At 58.9% G+C, this 22,248-nt stretch overlaps 1 protein-coding gene across 4 annotated transcripts in view; it reads right to left on the minus strand.

Moving 5' to 3' along the window:
- CLCN7 (chloride voltage-gated channel 7) overlaps positions 1 to 17,999 on the minus strand; it is a 26,535-nt gene extending 8,536 nt beyond the window's left edge. For 2 of the 4 annotated variants that reach the window (XR_007459247.1, XM_049637225.1), the window contains exons 1-13: positions 17,774 to 17,999; positions 10,112 to 10,183; positions 5,573 to 5,644; positions 5,389 to 5,454; positions 4,922 to 5,054; positions 4,595 to 4,704; positions 3,923 to 4,003; positions 2,901 to 2,963; positions 2,698 to 2,781; positions 1,976 to 2,069; positions 1,677 to 1,741; positions 1,112 to 1,228; positions 440 to 494 (exon numbers count right to left, since the gene is read on the minus strand). Coding sequence is in view for 3 of the 4 variants with exons in the window: in XM_049637225.1 (XP_049493182.1) it covers positions 440 to 494; positions 1,112 to 1,228; positions 1,677 to 1,741; positions 1,976 to 2,069; positions 2,698 to 2,781; positions 2,901 to 2,963; positions 3,923 to 4,003; positions 4,595 to 4,704; positions 4,922 to 5,054; positions 5,389 to 5,454; positions 5,573 to 5,644; positions 10,112 to 10,183; positions 17,774 to 17,926 (1,165 nt within the window). In the remaining variant the exon portion in view is untranslated. Of the gene's footprint in view, positions 1 to 439; positions 495 to 1,111; positions 1,229 to 1,676; positions 1,742 to 1,975; positions 2,070 to 2,697; positions 2,782 to 2,900; positions 2,964 to 3,922; positions 4,004 to 4,594; positions 4,705 to 4,921; positions 5,055 to 5,388; positions 5,455 to 5,572; positions 5,645 to 10,111; positions 10,184 to 11,073; positions 17,742 to 17,773 lie in introns of those variants that run through there. The other 2 variants (XM_049637227.1, XM_049637226.1) reach the window with 2 other exon arrangements.
- Between the last annotated feature and the right edge of the window lie 4,249 nt (positions 18,000 to 22,248).

A 22,248-nucleotide genomic window follows, 5' to 3' on the forward strand; every position in this document is an offset into this window, starting at 1 on the left:
AAGGGACACGGGGGAGGAAGAAGGTGGCCTCCCAGGCAGCAGAGGCGTGGGAAGGGAGCAGTGTATGTCTGCGTCACTGGACCCTGACAGACGCCCTGGCTTGTCTCAGAGGCTTTGCTTTCCTTCCAGGAAAAAAGGTTTCTCACAGTAGAAAGCACCATCCACAGCTCATTCTATTTCTCTGTGGACCCCCTGCCTCCCCCACCCCCTCAACAGCAGCTTCTCCGGTGGAGAGGTAAAGCTCTGGTCTTCGGGCTGTGGGCTCCCTCCCGGGGGTGTGTGCACAGGGCAGGACACGGGAGGACGTGGGGTGCGGGGGCTGTTTTCCTCTCCGGCCACCTCACAGCTGGGCCAGGCTGGGCTCTGGCAGGCCCTGACCCCACTGGAAGGGACCCGCGGCCGTCTGGGGGAGTGACAGGAAGCACGGACCGGCCCTTACCCACCACGCCCATGGCGATGAAGATGGGGATCTCGTGGATCGTGTACACCATCGTCTGCACAGGGGAGAGAACGAGCAGCCCGTGAGCTGTCTCCACGCAGACCCTGGTACAGACACGGCCCACAGTCTGCCCGTGCACACGGCGCCCCCAGCACTTGCACGCAGAACCGTGGGGGTCTCACGAGACAGAAGCGCCGGGCGTTCTGAGCAGATCACGCTCCCTGTAAGGCTTTCACCTGCTCCTGGTCTGCGTCTCCGTCCAGCTGAAGGCGGGGACGGCCCAAGCTTCTGCCAAATGGCAGTCAGCGGGGCACAAGTGAGGAAGAGCCCCGGGAACACGTCTCGTGACCCTCTGAGCCACTCAGGGCTCCTCTGTGTCCGCATGCGCGGCCCCTCCCGGGAGTGGGATCTAAGCACCTTTGCCCAACAGTCAGCGGACTGCCAAGATACCCCCCGGAGTGTCCGATGGGTGTCAGACATCCTAACCTGACGGGCAGTTCCGAGGTGTGCTTTCTTCTTATCTCCGGCCCTCGGCACTCAGCTCAATCATGCAGCTAAAACCAACTATTTCTCTACAGTCCACATTCTCAGAATGAACCAGAATCATCCCGGGATGATCTTGGCCCCACACTAAGAAAGAACCGGGAAGAACGCGGGAGCACATTATATTACCTCTGTGTCAAATCTTCCAAAGTTGATCAGTCCTGGGCTCGACAGGTCCCATATGTTTCCATGATAAATGCTCAAGACAAAATTGAGGGTGAACGTGGAAATCATGGAAGCAAAGAACTGTAGGCAGAGAGAACGAGCGCCATCAGAACCAAGCCCATTGGGCCAAAGTCCCAGAGCCAGGAGGCTGGGTGGGGGCCTTCCCCTGTCACTTAGGAGGTGTCTGGAGACCCTTCCGAGGCTGGCCCCTCGCGGCTGGACGAGTGGGTCACTGCCTTGTGTGGATGAGCGTTGGGCCAAGCCAGTGATGGAGCTGAGGGACGAGCTGTGCGGGGTCTGGGGTCCTGATAAGCAGGAGAGCAGGTGGCAAACAAGGCCTGCGGCCGACGGGGGACGGGCAGCGGCTCAGGTCAAGTGATGGGCAGGGCTTGCCATGACAGACCCACAGGGTGCACGGCTCCCAGCACGTCAGGGGACGTCTCCCCAGGAGCAGGGGCCCGCCAGACAGCAGAGGCCAGGGACTGGCAGTGCCTGACTCCAGCGAGGGAGCGGCCCTCCACAGACTTACTATTCTCCACGTCAGGAACTGGTTCCAGAAGGAGGCGCCCTCCTCCAAGCTGAACAGCACCCCACCTAGAACGGCAAGCAGCCTGGCACTGCCGCACTGACCCAGGCCGCGGGGGACCCCGCATCTACCGCAGCCCCTGCCCCACGAGACCCCAGGGCCCCAAGACCATCAAGGGCAGCCACAGGGCCTCTCGGGGGCACGTGCCCATCCTCACCCCGAGCTCAAAGTCTGCCAACACCAAGAACTCTCCTCCACACAGTGGGCACGGAGACCTCCCCGGCACAGGCCGCCCTCCTCACCCACAGGGGCTCCAAATGCAGCGGACACTCCGGCCGCAGCTCCCGCTGAGACGAAGTCCCGCTTCTCCGTGTCTCTGCGGAAGTACTCGAAGATCTACAACAGGAAGAAACGGGGAGAGTGGGGCTCAGCCAGCCTCCCCGAGGGCACTTCACTGAGAAAGGGCCGAGGTCAGCCAGAGGCCACGGAGACAGGGCCCGAAGGCAGAGGGGGGCAGGGAGGAGGGGACATGAAGGCGTCTCGGGACAGCCATCGACTTGCATTCACAAAGACCAGAGAGCTGACGAGGCGACACACGCTGAACGCACCCTTGCACGCCAACAACCGAGAGAGGGAACCGAAGACACCCATTCACAACAACGAGGACACATCACAGTCTGCCTAAGAGACACGTTAGAAACTCAAAACCCCACCGCCAACTGCGAACAGATGAGCTGAAAACACGTTTTTGATTGAAAAATCTAAGACTCTGCTTATAAAAACAACGAACGTGTGCATTCCCACATCAACTCAGCACACTAGCCATCAAAACGTGGTGGCTTTTAGGGGAAACGTGACAAAACTGCTCTGGAACAGATCCCGAAACTAAGCCTCTTCAATGTGTCCACGAGTCACTCTTGCCTCCTCGTTCTGCGTGCCTTGGGGACGGTCGGGGGAGAGGCCAAGGTCCCGGCAGAGCCTCCCAGGGATGCGTGGTCGTCCATGTCGGCAGGAGAGAACTCACCTTGAAATCTCGCTTCAGCGACGTTGACCTCCCTTGGGAAATCCCGGCGGCGATCACAGAGCCCGAGTGAATCATCGGCCCCTCCTAGAAGCACAGGACAGCCGCCCTCAGACAAGCGTGGCTCCAAGAGAACACAGTGGCCTCGCGTCGCAGGCAGAGTGCGGGGGACTCACGCTAGGACAGCACCACACGCACTCCGTTACCTTTCCCACTGCCAGTCCGCCCACCACAGACAGGATCACTCCAGACACTTTGATCACGAGGGTCTAGAATACAAGGGAAAACACATCGAGTCTCTGATTGAAGGCCACACGGTCTGGGAACCTGTAGCAAAGCTGTAAACGTGAAGCAATCCTGACTGCGTGTCCAGCCCCAGCCCCACGAGACAAGGCAGGGGGGGAGGGCCCACGCGTCTACCGCAGGTATCCTCGGAGCTGGACTCCCGGCTGATTCTTTCCTGATTTCCTTCATCTTCCCATTTTCTGCCCTGAGTACTCGTGTGTCCCAGGGAGCAGAAAGCAGCAGGAGGTACGGCTCCTCTGGGCCCCCAGCTGCATTTCTCTGCCGACCACCTGCCAGGGTCGTTGCCCACCGCCGCCTGGCTACCAGTGTGGTAGCAACGGGGCAGACGCTGCTCCTGGAGGCTCCGAGGTGAGTCCTGCCCTTTGCAGCAGGGCACGGGGCCTCCCCCGGGCTGTCACCCCCAGTGCACAGCTGCCGGCCCCCAGGAGCACCCCCTTTCCCCAGACGGGGTGAGAAGCCTCTGGCTGAGGCATGCCTACCCAACACCGGAAATGACCATGGAGGGACCACGCTCCTGACCCCCCAACCTCCTCAGAAACAGGGTGTCAAAGACAGTAAGTGTAACGAACATCGAGGACAATTTTAAGAGCAAGGAAAGCGTCACGGCAAGCGTACCCACCACTCTAACAGAGCGGTTCTCGTTTGGAAACATTAACCACCACGCAGAACTTAGGTTCCACACCGCCGTGATCCTAACAGATACCCCATTTCAGCATTCGTGCAGGACTTAAAGCGCGTAAGAGAAAACCTCACCACCTTCCAAAGCGAGATTACGCAAAATCCACGCACGTGCTCACGGGCAGCACACAGAGTCCGTCCGGGCTGGTCCCCACGTGCAGGCGGGCAAACCAGGAGCTCCCGACCCCGCGAGAACCCCACGCGGAGCGCCTGCTGCCAGCCACGCGCCCCCTCCGGGCCTCACCTTGAGCCGGACCACATGCGGGATCTTCACCCCGTTGAGGAAGCACTTGATCTGAGGGATCCCGCTGCCGGCAGCGACCGGCTGGAAGGAGGCAGAGGCCAGCACTGAGCCGGGTCAGGTAGCGAGGGGCCACAGCCACCACCCGGCCCAGGAGGACACAGCCACGCGGGGGCCCACACGGGGAACAGCTGCCCACGGAGGGATTCTCGCTTCACCCCACAGGCAGTGACCACCGGGGTCGGCAGACCACGGGAGGGGTGGGGAAAGGAGAGGAAAGGAAGCCCGGTGTCCCCAAGAGGGCACGAGGGGCAGGGGACGCTACAAGACAGACAGGAGGCACATGTCACACACTGGCTGAGGGGCCGGGGGGGAGGGCACCGCACAGCACCCCACACAGAAGCTTCTGGATGCTATACCCACGACAAGAGAGAGGCAAAGGGGCAGGCGAAGGAAGGCAGGCTTCTGAGAGACACGGGGGGTCCCTTCCACCTGGGCCGGCCCCACAGTCCTCGCTGAGCGGGGCAGGAGCCGGGCGCCCTGGGGTTGGGGGTGACTGGACGTTTAACACCTGCGCCAGAGGCCCCAGCAGTGTAGCCACGCCCACCCGGCCAGCACGGTGTCAGGGCTCCCACCCACGCAGGCGCCCCTGCCTCGACCTCCTGGTGGCCCTACCTCCACAAACGCGACGATGGCGGAGCCGACGAGCACGAATGCGGAATTGAGGGTGGCCCACAGCAGAAGGGAGAAGGACAGCCCGCCCCGCTCCGTGAACTTGTCGATGTCGAGGGCTCGTCAAGGATGAAAACTTTCCTGGTCTCTCCTGTGGCCCGGCCTCCCGAGCCCCGAGCGCCAGGAGCTGCGCACTGACCGGACCGTCACCTCCCGGCCGTGACAGACACGGGCACGCAGCCACACCTCCCCGCCCTTGATAACACACACGCGGGGCTCAGAGGCTTTGCTGCCGGTGGACCCTCCTGTGCTGGGGACCACAAAGGATACTGTCCTTGACGACCTTGTACTTCAGGCCAGCCACGTTCTCCACCACGATGTCGATGAAGCAGGCCACGAGGCCCGTGAGGATCCCGATCATGGCACAGATGACCCAGCGCTTCATCTCCACCGTTCGGAAGGCCTGTTGGCGGGGGGGGGGTGCCCATCAGAAGCGGGTGCGGGGGGAGGCCCCCACCGGGAACGGCACGCTACACACGGACCCCGCATCACGGAGAGGCGGCCTCTGGTCATCTCAGAGGCAGTGGGCCTTCCCAACCGATTTGCCATCAGAAGCCGCCACCTCGGGCGCCTGGGAGGAGGCGGCCTCCGCCACCCACAGGACACAGCCGCTGTCACACAGGGCCCTACGCTGGTGTCTCTTGCAGAAGGGATGGAGGTGCGAGGACCACGGAGGGGGAGGGAGATGGCGCCAGGGCAGCGCGGGGCAGCGGCGTGGGCGGCCCGTGCAGACTCACCGTGTGGTTGATCCGCCGCTCCTCCTCCAGGAAGAGCTGGTTCTCGCTGTTGTCATAGTCCAAGCTCTGCGGGCAGCAGACAGAACGCCACGTCTGACGCCACGCTCCAGCTTCACGTGGGGCGGGGGCGGGGGACAGGTGCCCAGGGGCTGCTTGGGGTGGGGCCCAGAGGAAGGAGGCCCACCTCGTACTTGAGGGACAGGAGCTTCTCGTTGTGCGGGATCTCCTTGGGGAAAGGGTGAGGGGGTTCCAAGTCCTGTAGGAGAAAGAGTAGAGCCACATACTTGACGAGCCAGCACATTTAAGAAGAAACCACAGGGGGGCACCTGCGGCGCTCAGTCGGGTAAGCACCCGACTTCGACTCAGGTCACGATCTCACGGTTTGTGGGTTCGAGCCCCACGTCGGGCTCTGTCCTGACAGCTCAGAGCCTGGAGCCTGCTTCGAATTCTGTCTCCCTGTCTGCCCCTCCCCTGCTCGTTATCTCTCAAAAATAAACACGCGTTATTTAAAAAAAATTTTTTTTAATTTTTTTTAACGTTTTTATTTATTTTTGAGAGAGAGAGACAGAGCATGAACGGGGGAGGGTCAGAGAAAAAGGGAGACACAGAATCCGAAGCAGGCTCCAGGCTCTGAGCCGTCAGCACAGAGCCCGACGCGGGGCTCGAACCCACGAACCGTGAGATCGTGACCTGAGCCGAAGTCTGACGCTTAGCCGACTGAGCCACCCAGGAGCCCCCGCAAAAAAAATTTTTTTAAGAGCAAGCACAAACGAGAAGGGGAGGGGACATGTGCCCATCTGTTCTATGAAGCCAGTAGTCTATGGACCCTAGAGCCAGACGAAGGTGCCACAAGACAGGAGGAATGCAGACACTAAGTCCTGGACAAGGAACCAGCGCATCGGATCCCTCGGCACCATGACCAAGGCAGGTTTATCTCAGGGACGTGAGGCTGGCTTAAAGTCCGAAAATCAAGTAATGTCATGTCTATGGAACCATGGGAAATACATTGTTGGTCTGTCCCAGGGGCCGGCACCTGGCTCCGAAATCCCATGGCCTTTCTGCAGGGTGAGTTTTCTGTGCGCTGGAGAGACAGAGAGGCTGCTGCCAGAATGACCAAGGCTGATAAGAGGGTGGGAGCTCCCAGCTCCACTCCCAGAACTCTGACCTCTGGCGGCGGGTGGGGGGAGGGCGGCTGGGGACGGAGCTGGTCACCCAGGACCTGATCAACCTCACCTGTGTCACGGGGCCTCCAGAAAAACCCCAAAGGAAGGGGCTGGGGAGCCTCTGGGCAGGTGAACGCACACACAGAGGGGCCGGGAGGGTGCCCCCCCCCCCCCCCCGCAGGGCCGGGAGGCTCCCAGCCCCCTCTCCACCCCTTGCCCTGTGTGTCTCTCCCATCCCTGTTCCCGAGAGTTCTATCCTTGACGATGGACCAGTAAACATGAGTGAGGGTTTCCCTGAGTTCTGTGAGCCGTTCTAGCAAATTATGGAGGCTGAGAAGGGGGGGGGCGGTGAGAACCCCGACTTAGAGCTGGTGGATCAGAAGCACAGGTGACAGCTTGGATTTGTGACTGGCATCGGAAGTGGGGGTGGTCTCATGGGACTGGGCCCTCAGCCCCGGGGGGTCTGCATAATGCCGGATAAGAGTGTCAGAACTGAGTTAAGTTGTAGGACACCCGGTCGACGTCTGCAGAGAACTGCTTGGCGAGGAAAACCCACACACTTGGTGTCCGAAGTGTGGTTGAGTAAAAACAGTTCAATACCGTTTCAAAAGAATAAAGGACAAAATCCACACCATCATCTCAGTAAGTTCAGAAAAAGTGTCTGATAAAAATTCGACATTCCTTCATGACAAAAATATGTCACAAAGTAAGAAAAGAACCACGTCAACCTGGTCGAGGCGTCAGTCATCACCCTCGATGGCGAAGGACCGACGCTTCTCCCGGAAGACCAGGAACGAGACGAGGATGGGCACTTCCACTCGACCTCGTCCTGGAGGCTCCGCCAGGCCCGTCAGGCGACAAGAGAGAAAAGGCATCCAGGGTGGAAAGGAAGAAACAAAACTCTCTATTTGCAGGTGACATGATCTTGTATACACAAAATCTCAAAAAACATACTAAAAAATTAAAACTATAACGCATTCAGTAAGATTGAAGGATATGCGATCAGCACGCAAATATCAAACACATCTCTAAATGCCTGCAATGAACAACCAAAAATGAAATTAAGAGAACCCTACTTACGTTAGCACCAGAAGTACAATATATGAAACGATACTTACTCCTAAAATATGTTTACCAAGGGAAGCGTAAGACGTGTGTGCTGAAAACCACAACGCACCGCTGAGAGAACCTAGAGATGCGAATATGTGGACAGACACACTGTGCTCACAGGTCAGAGGACTAAGCACTAAGAAGCAGCGGCGAGTCCCGGGCCACCCCAGCCGGCGTCCCCAAAGAAATTGGCATGCTTAAAAACCACACGGAAACACAAGGGGTCTCCAGCAGCCAACATGAGCTTGAAAAAGGAGAACAAAGTTGGAGGACACTCACTTCCTAGTTTCAAGACTCACATGAAAGCTCCGGTCCCCCGGACAGTGTGGCCCTGGCTCCAGGACAGACACAGGGAACGGTGGAGACAAGGGGGACCCAGAGCCTCACGTGGATGGCTGACTTTTGAACATGGTGCCAACACAACTCGGTGTGGAAAGAAGTGTTTTTCTGAGAAACGGCGCTAGGGAACTGGACATCCACATCCAAAAGAGTGAAGCTCTACCCTCACCTTCCATCAGACAAAATCAGTGACAGATTCAAGACCCAAAATGATAGAACTCTCAAGGCGTCTGGGTGGCTCAGTCGGTTGAGCATAGATCTCGGGTCAGGTCATGATCCCAGGGTTGTGGGATCGCACCCCAACTCGGGCTCCGTGCGGGCAGCACAGAGCCTGCTTGGGATTCTCTCTCTCTCTGCCCCTCCTCCACTCATATGCCTGTGCATATGGGCATTCTCTCTCTCTCCCCCAAAACAAACAAAATCTTTAAAATCAAAGAAGTCTCAGAAGAAAACACAGGAGAAGATCTTCATGACCTTGGACTAGGCAGTGGCTTCTTACATAAGACAGCAAAGGTACAGTGACGACAGAAAGAAAGAGTTAACTGGAGCTCATCAAAATTAAAGAGTTCTTGGGAACGCAAGCTGATGCAGCCACTCTGGAAAACAGTACGGAGGCTCCTCAAAAAATTAAAGGTAGAACTACCCTACGACCCAGCAATGGCACTGCTAGGCGTTTATCCAAGGGATACAGGTGTGCTGTTTCGAAGGGACACGTGCACCCCCATGTTTATAGCAGCATGGCTGCTATACAAGAGCCAAAGTATGGAAAGAGCCCAAATGTCCAGCGATGGATGAATGGAAAAGAAGACGTGGAATATATACACGATGGAGTATTACTCAGCAATCAAAAAGAACGAAAGCTTGCCATTTGCAGCTACGTGGATGGAACCGGAAAGTATTGTGCTAAGTGAAATTAGTCAGTCAGAGAAAGATATCATAGGACTTCACTCCTATGAGGACTTTAAGAGACAGAACAGATGAGGGGCTCCTGGGTGGCTCAGTCGGTTGAGCGTCTGACTTCGGCTCAGGTCACGATCTCACGGCTCGTGGGTTCAAGCTCTGCGTCGGGCCCTGTGCTGACAGCTCGGAGCCTGGAGCCTGCTTCCGATTCTGTGTCTCCCTCTCTCTCTGCCCCTCCCCCACTCAGGCTCTGTCTCTATCTCTCTCAAAAATAAACATTCAAAAAAAAATTTAAGAGACAAAACAGATGAACCTAAGGGAAAGGCAACAAAAATAGTATCAAAACAGGGAGGGGGACAAAAGAGAAGAGACTCATAAATATGGAGAACAAACGGAGGGTTGCTGCAAGGGGTGTGGGAGGGGGGATGGGCTAAATGGGGAAGGGGCACTAAGGAATCTACTCCTGAAATCATTGTTGCACTACATGCTAATTTGAATATAAATTTAAAAATAAGTAAGTAAAATCTTAAAAAAAGGTAAAGAATTCTTACAACCCAGTAACGAAAACACAAATAACCTGATAAAAACGGCACAGAATGGGAACAGACATTTCTGCAAAGAAGACATACGGAAGGCTGCCACCAGCTATCACAGAAATGCAGGTCCGAACCACGAGGCACCGAGGAGGAAATCAAATGCAAGTCGGGGGACCCGGGCGGGCTCAGGAAGCACTCGCCGGCAGCTGCCGGACAGCTCGGCACGGGGCAGGGCAAGAGGGCGTCACGCTGTCCAAAGGTCCCTCACCCCTGAGGTCCTTGTCCCCAGAGTCCCCCTCCGGCCCACTCGAGGCCCCTCTCCCCCGGGTGGTGCCTGTTCCCCTGGCCTTTCCCCAGCTGTCTCGTGCTCCCACATGACGCTCTCGCTCAGTGTTCCCTCCCGGCTCGCGCTGCCCCATCTCTGCTCACGTGGCTCAGCCTCAGGGCAAGCAGACCCTCGGTCGCCCAGGCTCTGGGGTCCCCGCGAGACAGCTGGTCATTTTGTCCCTGAGCTCTGCACGACCCACGGCTGCCCCCCTGCTCTGCCCGGCCCTGCCCGCCGTCCACCACCTTCGTGTCCGGCGCTCCCCGTCCGCCCCCTGCCGGGCGGCACCCCCACAGGAGGAAGGGGTGGGTGGTGAGAGGCGAAGGGTAGGGGATGAGTCTAGCACTCACGGGGTCGAGCAGCTCGTCATCCAGATCCACGTTGCTCATCTGTCCGATCCGGAAAAACGCTGAGCGTGGTGACTGGAAGCGTGAGAGAAATCACAGGGCGCTCAGCCACAGGCGGTGCTGACTCATCTGGGGCCCCCCACCCTACCGCACGGCCGGTGGGGGGCCGGGACGAGTCGAGCCCCTGAACGGGAAGCCCAGGCCTTCCTGGCCCCAGAGGCCGGGCCCTCCTCCGCTCTACCGAGACTGCAGACAGCTGCCAGCCCCGGGGACCAAGGGCTGCAAGACGCCCACGCGAGCGTCCTCCAGGCTCCCCCCACCCCACCCATCCTCCTGTGTCTCGTCGTCGGGAGACCGGGAGGCTCCGGCAGGCGGGGACCTGTCACAGGTCTCCACGCAGCCCCTCCAGACATGTGGTCAGGGCGCCCGCACCCCCAGGGTGCCTCTGAAGCTGGGCCGGGCTCCTGGGCCCAGGGGCGGGTCAGCCACAGAGGACAGACACCCAGGCGCATGGTTCTTCCTACACCCACCGCCCGGCCACGTCGGGGGACTGGCCAACGTTCACACTTCAGAGAAACATCATGTTGCAGTGTTAAGTATGTCCCAAGTACTGCGTGGAACATACTGGCACCGAAACGTGACTCGTGGTTTCTCTGAGGAGGGCACATGCAGCTGGGCGCCTTGCGCTGGGGGTCAGCCCAGACGCAGCCGACAGGACGCAGCACGAGAACAAATCAGACGCCAGCCCCCCGGCCACGGTTCCCGCCGCGTGGTCAGCAGGCAGATGACCCTCCTCCTGATGGGCGGTCACAAGGTCAGCAGCCACCTGGCGCCACATCACAAGGCGCCAGCCGCCTCCCCCCACCTCGTCACGTGGGCATTCTGCCACCTGGCATCCTCAAAGGAGCAAGGGCGCGTGCACGACAACAGTACGACGCCTGGAGAGGGAGACCGCATTCGCGTACCTTCTGGGACGGGACGTCGTCACGACTGTCCTATTTCGTTATCAGTCACTGCTGTCGACCTCTTACTTCGTCCTGTCTGCGGGCTCAGGCATCCATGGGGCCCACGCTCACCCCACAGAGCTGCGTGTTCCCGTGAGGACCCGTGCCCCGTGTGTAGCTGGGCACTTCTGTCCACACACATGCAGCAAGTTCTGGTAAAGCGGGGTTACTGACAGAAACATCTGGTTCTCTTTTAAAAACGATCATGAACGGCCCCAAACTGCTGAATCTGAGCAGAAAGGCAGGACGGGGCTCCCCGGCTTCACGCCCTGGGCAGGAGGGCCAGCCCCGCTGACGACTGCGCTGGGCCGGCAAGAGGTCCCAGTTCTCGAGGGAACCGCAGCCAGGAGGCCGCCTGGACCTGGAACAGCCTCCGCTCTGCAGACAGGACGCGTGGACCCGGAGGGGTCCTGGGCCACCGCCCCCGGCCGCAAGCCTGAGTGCGGCCAACACCGAGTGCACTTCCTTGGGCGCACATCCACACATGCTGACCGGCCAGCGGACGGGGCACAAGCGTGGACAACCCAGCTGAACAACACCTGGGCGGAACTGAGCGCTGAAGTGAGGGGCATCTGGAGACGGTGGTCTGTGCTTCGACCCGGCAGACGGTGCCACTTATTCTCCGGTGATCACGAAAGGAGCTCGAGTACACCAGGCAATCACTCCTCCGCAAAAAGGGTGCCCAAAGTCGGGACCCGCAAAGTGCTTCCTCTGACGTCTAAACGGTTTGCAGGGGCCAGGCCGCCGCACATGCATCACCTCCGGAGAGGTTCGGCAAGAAGGGTCCAGTGGGCACGGTCCCCCGTGCTCAGGTGACACAGAGGCTGCCAGGTGTGGAGGGTGGACCGCACCCCAGCAGAGCACGCTGGACCCGGACCGCGTGATGGCAGTGGAGGTAAAGCACCCACCCCCCTCCCAGCTTCTCCACGTCTTTTCTGGGCTTCAAGGCATCTTCCGGGAAACATCTTTCATGGTGAGAAAAACCATTTACTTGAAGTTCAGTGATTTATTTCATGTCGTGTCTGTTTCTCTCTCTTAAACACGGGTGAGGTGACATACGAGCTCCTCAAACTACTGATATGCACAACAGCTGGGACGGAATCTCTAGGGTGGGAAGATCCCAGAGATTACACACTGTGCAGCTGCACAGACCTGACTCTCTGGAAACGTCGGGTCTGGGGGACGAGAACGGATCGGGGTGCGGGAGGGGTGACCACAAGAGGCAGGACGAGGGAGCCTCGTGCCGACCCACACGGTCTGCACGTTGACTGCGGTGGCGCTCACACGGAGGCACCCGCGTGACGTAGGACGGAGAACCGCCCGCGTGCCAACATCAGTGTCCCGGTTTCAGCGCTGTGCTGTCACTACGGGGACTGACGCAGTGAAGGAAATGGGGGCAAGGCGCTCGGGCCCGCTCTGTATGGCCTTGTCAACTTCCTGTAAATCCATAGCTATTTTTAAAATTAAAATTAAAAGTACGTGCAAATGGGACCTGCCAAAAAACCCCCGTGCATCAGAAGACACAACAGAGGGGAAGGCAGCCTGCAGAGAGGGAGAACGTGCTGTGAATCGCACTTCTGAAAGGAGTCAACCACCTTAACCCTGAAGAACTCCCACAAGTCAACCACAAAAAGAAGCCAATCACAAAAGTGGGCAGAGGCCCCGAGTACACGTCTCCGAAGGCGAGATGCATACGGCCAGTGAGCCCAGGACAATGTGCTCGACGTCACCAGAGCCATGCACGTCCCAACCACGAGATGCCACCTCACACCTGTCGGAACGGCCACCACCAAAGCCCGGAGTCGTGAATGCGGCAGGCGTGCCCAGGAGCCCGAGCCCTGTGTGCTGGAGTCGGGGGCGTGATGGTGCGGCGGCCGCGGCACACAGCCTGGTGGCTCCTCGGACAATTCGGCACAAGATGACCACGTGACCCAGCAACCCCACCTTGGGGGTGCACTGTAGAGCTGGAAGCAGGGACCTGAAGAGACCCTTGCACACCCCACTCACGAAAGCATGACCGGGCCATGGGGCGGGGGGCTGGGGGGGAACCCAAGTGTCTCTTGACGGATGAACGGATAAATCCACTGGGGTCCACATGTGCAAAAGAAGACGGTCTGGCCTCGAAAAGGAAGTAGATTCTGCAATCTGCTACGACGCAGAGGAACCTCAGGGATGTTATGCTGAGAGACGGCAGCTGGCCACGGCAAGACAGACGCTGTGACTGCACATACACCACAGCACGGTTCCTACTCGGGTCTACAAAGACGGGAAGTAGCAAAGTGGGCACCAGGCTGGGGAGGGGCTGGGGCGCCAGTGTTTCAGTTGTGCAAGGCGGGCGAGTTCCCTGACGGGCAGTGGGGACAATTGCACAACATGAATACATCCGACACCACTGAACCGTACCCTAAAGACTGGTTAAGGTGCCAAGTTCTGTCGTACATTTTTACTCAAACGTAAAGCAAAAGTTTAGAAGCAACTTATTGGGGCGCCTGGGTGGCTCAGTCAGTTAAGTGTCCGACTTCGGCCCAGGTCGTGACCTTGCGGTTTGTGAGTTCGAGCCCCGCCATCAGGCTCTGTACTGACAGCTCGGAGCCTGCAGCTGCTTCGGATTCTGTGTCTCCCTCTCTCTCTGCCCCTCCCCCACTCATGCTCTGTCTCCGTCTCTCTCAAAAATATGCAAACATTCAAAAAAATTTTTTTAATTAAAAAAAAAATAAAAACTTACAAGCTGTCTCTTGTTCTATTCGACCGTGCCGCCGCATTCTGACGGCCGCCAAGGTCCATGCTCCACACTGAGGACAGGGCCGCAGCGGCCAGGGGCACACAGGCAAGCAGACAGGCGCCTGTAAACCGAGTGCAAGCCCGAGGGAGCCTGTGAGAACCTGGCACGCTGGGTCAGGTGGGCGAGGAGGCCGGCAGGCTGAGCCCCATCGAGAAGGAGTGAGCCGTGCAGAGGGGGAAGGGGACGGTGGGCGGAATCGTCTGGGACGGGAACGCCACCATGGCCTCTGCCCGGGAGGCTTCCCCAGACGTTCTGTCTAGGCCTGGGCCTGGTCTTGGTCCTCAGCTCTCAAGCCTGCCTCCTTGCTGACGACAGGGGTCTGTCCCACCCACGCGGACCCTGCCTGAGTGGTACTAAAGACAGGAGGGACATCCATCTGGGGAGCCCTCACGGAGGGCAGTGGGGCAACCAGCCTGGACCCTCCAAGGTGGGGCTGGGCAGACAGAAAGGGAGGACAGGACATAGACGCCAAGGCACAGGAACTTCCAGGATGGAATGATGAGGTGCTAGAAACCACCGAGGAGAAAGACGGGGGGCTCGCTTATGTCCAGCACTCAAGGGGCTGGTGAGGACAACGGATGAGCCGCCCGGGCAGGTTCCCCGAACACCCCGCCCTGGCCCTTGGCGCTCCCCGACTGTGGTCTGCGGCTCCAAGGTCACCAGGGAAGACACGGAGGTAACCCAGCTTCCAGAGAAGATCCGTGGAATCGATTCTAAACACTAACCTGACAGTGCTACCCGTCTCCTGACCCTAAGGTGTCCCAGGCAGATCTTCCCAAAGCTGAGGTCCCTGGAAATGTCCTGCATTTACAAACCCTGCAGACACCCCACCCCCCACCGCTGAAGCATCTGCTTCTGCCTCAGATTTCCCCCAGAAGTTCTCCAAATGCTCCGCTCCCCGCTACCCACATATGTGACCATGACTGGCTGACCACACCCTCTTCTTGTCCCAGCAGCACAACGGCAGTGACTCGCTGATAACTCACCATCACCCCACACTCTGGCCCCACGGGCCCAGGGGCCTGCCCAAGGGGACAGCATCCCACAGGTGGCTCAGAGCAGCCTGCTTCCTTCCGGGCAGGCGGCTGAGCTCAGGAGGGTCGCCAGTCCACCCTGCGCTTGTTCCCCACGGGGCACTCAGCAGCCTGGCAGGGAGGTCGCCCGGCAGGCACTGCCCAGAACAGCTTCTTCAGGAGCGGAGCAGGCTATGCCCACGCCGCGGTGGCACCACCACCACCACCACCACCACCACGCGACTCTGGACACAATGCAACAAACCCCAGAGGGCCAGTAGGTGGCCGAGACAAGCTCCCGCGTCTGATTCACTAGAACATTCCTGCAGGGGGTTGCTGGCCTGGGATGTCATTTTAGTCCAAACGGCCCCAGGACTGAGAGCAGCACCAGGGCGCCCCCGAGCCTAAAGCTGAGCTCGGCCTGCGGGCCCAGAGCAGACCCTCCCACCAAAAGGCCAGCGTCGAGGAATCCCGTCAGCCTCCAGCGGAGTCACCCCATGAACGACAACCCAAGGACAGTCACGTTCGTGCTGCCGTTCCCAACGCGAAGACTACGAACAGCGGCTACCGCTGGCCGTCTGGGACGGGCACAGCGCTGAGCGCAGCACGTACACGGACCTTTCTGCGGGCAGGGACGCTGAGGCAGAGGAGGCTGCGGGGCTCACCTCCCGGGGTGCGGAACGACACTTCCAGCTCAAACGCCTATGGTCTCCCGCGTGCCAGTCTGCACACAGAGGGCTACGATCCTTTCAGGCTGGAACGGCCAGCTTCCTGCAGCGCTCTCCGCAAGATACAGCCAAATTCAAAGCCAGCAGCTGTCCCCTGCAGGTCCCACCTGCCTCTCTCCCCACTCCCACCTACTTTCCAAACTTGCACAGGATCCCAAACACACCCTTCATCCTTTCCCAGCCATCGGCCTGCCTGAGGGTCTCGCACTCTTCAAGAATGGAACCAGGGGCGCCTGGGTGGCTCAGTCGGTTGAGCGGCCGACTTCGGCTCAGGTCATGATCTCGCGGTCCGTGAGTTTGAGCCCCGCGTCGGGCTCTGTGCTGACAGCTCAGAGCCTGGAGCCTGTTTCAGATTCTGTGTCTCCTTCTCTCTAACCCTCTCCCGTTCATGCTCTGTCTCTCCCTGTCTCAAAAATAAATGTCAAAAAAAAATTTTTCAAAAGAATGGAACCAACTGTGACCTCTTCTGTCTCTGGGGCCCCTCACGGTCTTCCTGGAGCAGGAGGCCTGTCTCCGTGAGCCTGCAGCCGGTCGGAAGGAAGCTGCTTCGTGCGCTTCGGTGTCCCAGGCACACTGCACACAGCCGGGCACTGAGTAAGTGCAGGATAAACTTTTTTCTTAATTGTTTAAGAAAGGCTAGTCTGTTACTACCTAACACAGATGAACAAAGAGCTTTGCATTTTTTAAGGGAATACATTTTTTTTAAGAAAAGATTTCAAAGAGCTCTTAAAAAAAGAAAATGAAACAAAACAAAAACCATAAGAGCCAACTCCTGTGTCTATTTGCAAAGAGAAACGAGGAACCCCAGGGCGCCTGGGTGGCTCAGTCAGTTAAGCATTTGACTTGGGCTCAGGTCATGATCTCATGGTTCCTGGGTTCTAGCCCCACGTCGGGCTCTGGGCTGACAGCTCGGAGCCTGGAGCCTGCTTTGGATTCTGTGTCTCCCTCCCTCTCTGCCCCTCCCCCACTCGTGCTCTGTCTCTCTCTGTCTCTCACTAATAAATAGAAACGTTAAAAAAAAGAGAGAGAAGTGGGAAACCCCAGCACGTTCACTCTCGAGATAAACCCAAATTCCACCCCAAAGTTTCCAATTTCTTTAATTAAAGCCAGTTTTATGCTTCCATTTTGTAGGCCTCGGGTGACTTTCTTTTAGAAGAGGAAAAAATAACGTTCCAAGAAGAAAATGACAAAGCACCCTTATGCGTCCCCCCCCCCCGCCCCCCAAATGAGCCACTTCAGATCACTTCTCATATAGACACAGAAAGCATTTCAACGTTAAGATTTCACTCAAAGAGCAGACGTGGGCTTTGGCTGTCCGATGCCTCTGGGGGGGGGGGGGGGCGGTACAAAGATAAGCCCTAGAGGCTTGGGTCCTCTCTCATCTTTAAACACTGTCCAAACGTTTAAAGGACAGATCTAGGCCAGGAGAAGAAAAACTGAAAAATAAACGCAAAAACAGAGCAAGCAATGGATAAAAAGAGTCCAAGCACTCAAAATCAACACCACACGCAATTCATTCAACACCTCCACCGCATCGCCGATGTGCTGACCACCCCGCAACCACCCTGACTCGCTCCCAGCGTCTGTGTGGACGCCCCAGTTTCAATTAATTGCTAAGGGCACCTGGGTGGAAATACTCGTCCTTCCTAAGATCGCCTCGTACTGGTGCCTGCAGAAAAGGGGGGCCGGCAGAGCTCCCCACCGCCAGAGAACACTGTGCAAGCGGAAGCTCGTGGAGCCGGGCCGGCCCCTCGAACCCCACTAGTCACCCGGCCCAGAGCTTCCCCCCCCCAAGACTCCAGAACCCAGGGCCCAGGTCCCAGCCAGCGCTGCCATTTGCCAAAGCGGCCCCGGGGCACGTTCCGGAACTAGTCGCGCCTCAGCTGCCTCCTCTTCGGCAGGGGGATGGTCAGAGTACCGATGCGCCCGCCAGCGCCCGCCAGCACCCGCCGGGCACGGGGCCACCGCCGACCCGGCGACCCCTCGCCCGCCAGAGCCGCTGAACCGCGAGACGGAGCGGCCGGGAAGGCGTAGCCCAAGGCCGCCCGGGGCGCACCCGCCCGGATCCCGGCTCCCGGCTCCCGGCGGCGGGGGGCCTGAGGCGCGGGCCCGGGGCTCTCCCGGCGGAGGGGACTCACCTGACGGGCGGCCGCGGGCCCGGCCCCGTTCAGCAGCGGCGTGCCCTCGCCGGCTGGCGCCCCGGGCCGCGCCGTCCTCCGCAGCAGGGGCGCCGCCTCGTCGTCGTCCAGGTCGCGGCCGGACCACGACACCTTCTTGGACACGTTGGCCATGGCCAGCAGCGGCCGAACCGGCCCGGAAAGCGCGGCTGCCGAGTGTTTGTTCTCGTGACCCGCGCCGCGGCCACGTGACCGGCGAGGCCAACCCCACGTGACGCGCGACGGCGGCCGCGCAGGGGCGCGCGCGCGGGGCCTTCTGGGAGTTGTAGTCCCGCGCCCGGCACCGTCCTGGGTGGTGGGGGCTCCGCGGCAGCTGGGGTGGGAGAGAGGGGCGCCGCCCGCTCGGGCGCTTGGGTGACCGACCGGAGTCCGGCTTCCGAGAACGGGTCACGGCAGGAATGGAGGCGAGGGCCGGCGTCCGCGCGGACGAGACCGGAGGAAGGGGGAAGAGGGCAGGTGGCCGCCGACCAGTAGCGCGGAAGGACTGGTGGACACGTGGCCGCCGGGTTGCCGGGGAGTGAGCGGTCGCCGGCGCCCGTGAGACACGTGGCCCCTGTGGCATTGCTGCAGAATCACGGTGGGGAATCACGCACACGCAGACTGGGGGACATCTGCTAAACTGCTGGGCAGCTCTGTTCCACAAAGGGCTGGGACCGCCCTGTGTGACACGGGATTGACGCCACTGGGCCGACTGAGGCTCCCGATGGCCCCTGCACTGGGTGGTAGGATAGTCTGGTTCAGCGCTCAAGGCTGAGCATTGTCTTGGAGTCACCGCAGGGAAGGTCCTTGTTCTCGAGACACACGACCTATACAGGTGGATGGCCTGGTCATCATAATGACAGGTGGCCACCGACAGGGAGGACAAAATGTGACAGAATGTTGACTCGGTCAGTCTAGGCCAAGCACTTATGATGGTGCAATGTATTCCTCTTACAACTTTTGTATTTTAGGTTTGAAACTTTTCAAAAGAAAAAGATGTAACAAGTAATTGTGTTAGAGGGGCGCCTGGGTAGCTCAGTCAGTTAAGCGACTGAAGTCGGTTCAGGTCATGATCTCATGGTTCATGAGTTCGAGCCCCATATTGGTTCCGTGCTCGGAGCCTGGAGCCTGCTTAGGATTCTGGGTCTCCCTCTCTCTCTGCCCCTTCCCTGCTCGCGCACTCTCTCTCAAAAATAAATACACATTAAAAAAACAAACAAACAACTTTAAAAAGTGTGTTAGAGGCTCTGAGGCTGAGAAGGTAACAGAGCCCCTCCCCTGAATAACTCAAAATCAAAACTAAAACCAAACTAACAGGAAAGAAATCCCCAACAGGGTTTTAAATTTTCCCCACAGTTACTGTGCAATGCTCTTCTGGAAATTCTAAGAATAACGTTCTTTCGAAAGAGGTGTTTTGTCATTAGCGTCTTAGGGCTTTGCCCTTTCTGGTGGTGGACAAGAGCGGCATGGTGGCCTCCAGTTTGTGGCCCAGCGCACGGAGGCTGGCACACACCGGCCCAGGGGAGCAGGCAGGGTTGGGCTGGGTGCATTTGACCGAGTGGAGTGGATGATGGGGTCCAGGCCAGCAGAAGTGCTGAGCTGAGTGATAGGGAGGTGAGAACCGATGGGGGATGAAGGGATCCTGCTGGAGGTGGGGGGCATCCCTGTCGCCAAGCAGAGCCAGGCTGGTCCTAAAGGCCAACACTGTCAGACGAAGGGCCTGGACTTGTGCTTCTGCGGGACCAGTGGCCCTTGTAGAGGATAGATGGCCAGGTGGGGAAGAGAGAAACCAGCCCCAGCTTCCTATCAGGCCCCGGCCCCCGCAACATAAGGAGGACACCTGGGTCGTCTTGTCCTCTTTACCCAGAAACACGGCAGACTCAGGTCATAGCTGGGATTTGACAGATCATGCTTCCAAATGCACAGGGGACTTTGTCACTGGCCCCATGGGGATGGCCCCATTCAGACTGCCTTGGTCCAAACCCTGGATGGCTTCCCTTGTCTCAAATTCTCACTTATCAGAACCCCCCCACCCACCCCTGCCGCTGGGTCAGCCCTGACTGCAAGCCCTTCCCCAGGTCGCTGCGCCCTCTTGGGATCCCCTCTCCCACGAACTTTCCTGAATGTGGATGTGAGAGCCCACAGCGATGTTGTCTTTGCCAAATCCCTGTGGTCAGGGTTTATGGACTCGTAGGGGTGCCGCTGTGAGGTACCTGGGCCCCTGGGTGTTATAAGCACCCAAAGTGGGGGGGACACTCAGAAGTAACACCCTGAGTGGTCTTTTTATGCAGGGGGCCCAGCTGTCTCTGAAGAAGTACTGCTCAGATTACCAGTCTTCCCTAAAGAAAGATGTTCTCTCTCCTTCCTTAACAGCACAGTGGGACTGAGCGAGAGCTCCAGAAAGAGCCCGAGGCGCCTGGGAAGGAAGAGGAGAAGGCGCAGCTCTCCCTGAAGGTGTCGTGCCCTGGGGAAGTTCCAGAGGAAGCGGAGCCCAGTGATTCAGGGGGGCATTCACGTGGCCACCCGGTGGGGGGGGGGGGTTCAGTTCCAGAACCCCTCCTCAGACCTTGACTCATGGACAGGTGGTGTAGGGGGAGGTGCCTGGCTGAGTCTGAGCGGAAGGCCCCAGATTGCTGGGGCCACAGCTCTGCAGAGAGCGAGGGAGTCACCTGTCCCATGGGCCAGCTGCAGGGCTGAAACCAGGGTCCCTTGAGGCTGGGCTGGTGCGGGCTTGGGGGCCTCTCCAGTTCGCTTTCTCATTTTTATTTAAATTTCGTTAATGTTTATTCATTTTTGAGAAAGAGAGGCAGAGACAGAGTGAGAGTGGGGGAGGGGCAGAGAGAGAGAGGGAGACACAATCCGAAGCAGGCTCCAGGCTCTGAGCGGTCAGCACAGAGCCCGATGCCGGGCTCGAACTCACGAACAGATCACAACCTGAGCCGAAGTTGGATGCTTAACCGCTGAGCCACCAGGAGCCCCTTCTCACTTTTAAAGTGGGGCAGTTCTCAGGATGGCTGGGTGTGCAACTCTTGACCTCAGGGTTGTGAGTTTGAGCCCCATGTTGGGTGTGGACATTACTTAAAAATAAAATCTTTAGGGGCGCCTGGGTGGCTCAGTCAGTTGAGTGTCCGACTTCGGCTCAGGTTATGATGTCACGCTCCCTGAGTTCGAGCCCCAATGCGGGCTCTGTGCTGACAGCTCAGAGCCTGGAGCTGCTTCGGATTCTGTGTCTCCCTCTCTCTCTGCCCCCCCCCCCCACTCACGCTCTGTCTCTCACTAATAAATAAATGCAAAAGAAAAAATTTTAAAAATAAAATCTTTAAAAAATAAATAAAACTCAATAGGGGGAGTGCTGAGAACCCAGCCCGTTTCCAAACTCCGTGATTCCACACCTCTCCCACGTGGGGCAGGGCGGGGGGGGGCGGGGAGGGGGCGACTGCCCTGTTCTGTCTACACTGACTCCTTCCTGATTCTGTGAGCCTGGGTTTGGCTCCTCCTCGGTTTGGGCATCTCCACTCCCGGACGGGTTAATGTCCATCACCCTACAATGTCAACACAGTAAACCCCGCCCAACCATGTGGCCCCAAAAACCTCCTCCCGGGTGCCCACTCGAGGGAACGGGAGCGCGTGTCTGCACAGGGACTCACGTGACAATGCCCGGAGCAGCTTTATTCGCTGAAGCCGAAGCCTGGACACAACCCCAGTGCCCATCAGCTGGTGGGGGCGGGCACAGCAGAGGACGGGTGCCTGACGTGCTGCCTCGTGGGCGAGGCCGGGGGGCTCAGCGGCAGAGGCAGACACGGAGTGGGATTCCATCACGAGAGATGTCCGACGTCCAGGCAGGTCGGCCGAGACGGGGAGCCGCTCCGTGGTCGCGGCGGCTGGGGCGGCAGGAGCGACCACGTACAGGCATGGTTTGCGGGTGAGGGGCTGTGGAAACCCCCTCAAAGTGGAACGCAGTGACGGTTGCCCAGCTCGGTAAACTCGCTGATCATCTTTGAACTGCGCCCGTGACACGGGTGAACTTGGTGACACGCGCTCCAGTGAGGGTCCGGCGAGGCTGCCGTTCGTTCCTGAATAGCCTGCTCCCTTTGTGGGTCCCCCGTCCCAACGGGTCTGGCAGCCTCTCCAGCCACCACAGCACCTTAAGGGAACCCCCAGGGTACCCGGCATAGGGCAGTGGAGCCCTGGGGCAGGAAATGGATCCCTGGTCCTCTCCACGAGGGACACGGGAGCAAGGACAGCCCAGAAGGACTCTTTCATAAGCCGCCTTAGAGAGGCCCACGGTAGTTCAAATGCACCCACACTGTTTCCAGGAAAACGGGGTTCTCCACCGGCAGCCCCAGCCCAGAGAGTCTCCGCTGGAGTCCTGCGCTCTCTGCTGGCAGGTGGGGCCCGGCTGGCATGGTGTCACAGCCCATTCTGTCCCTGCCTGCCATCCTCCCAGAGCCCCGCTC

This window comes from Panthera uncia, chromosome E1 (genome assembly GCF_023721935.1).
Source record: "Panthera uncia isolate 11264 chromosome E1, Puncia_PCG_1.0, whole genome shotgun sequence".
Taxonomy (NCBI): domain Eukaryota; kingdom Metazoa; phylum Chordata; class Mammalia; order Carnivora; family Felidae; genus Panthera; species Panthera uncia.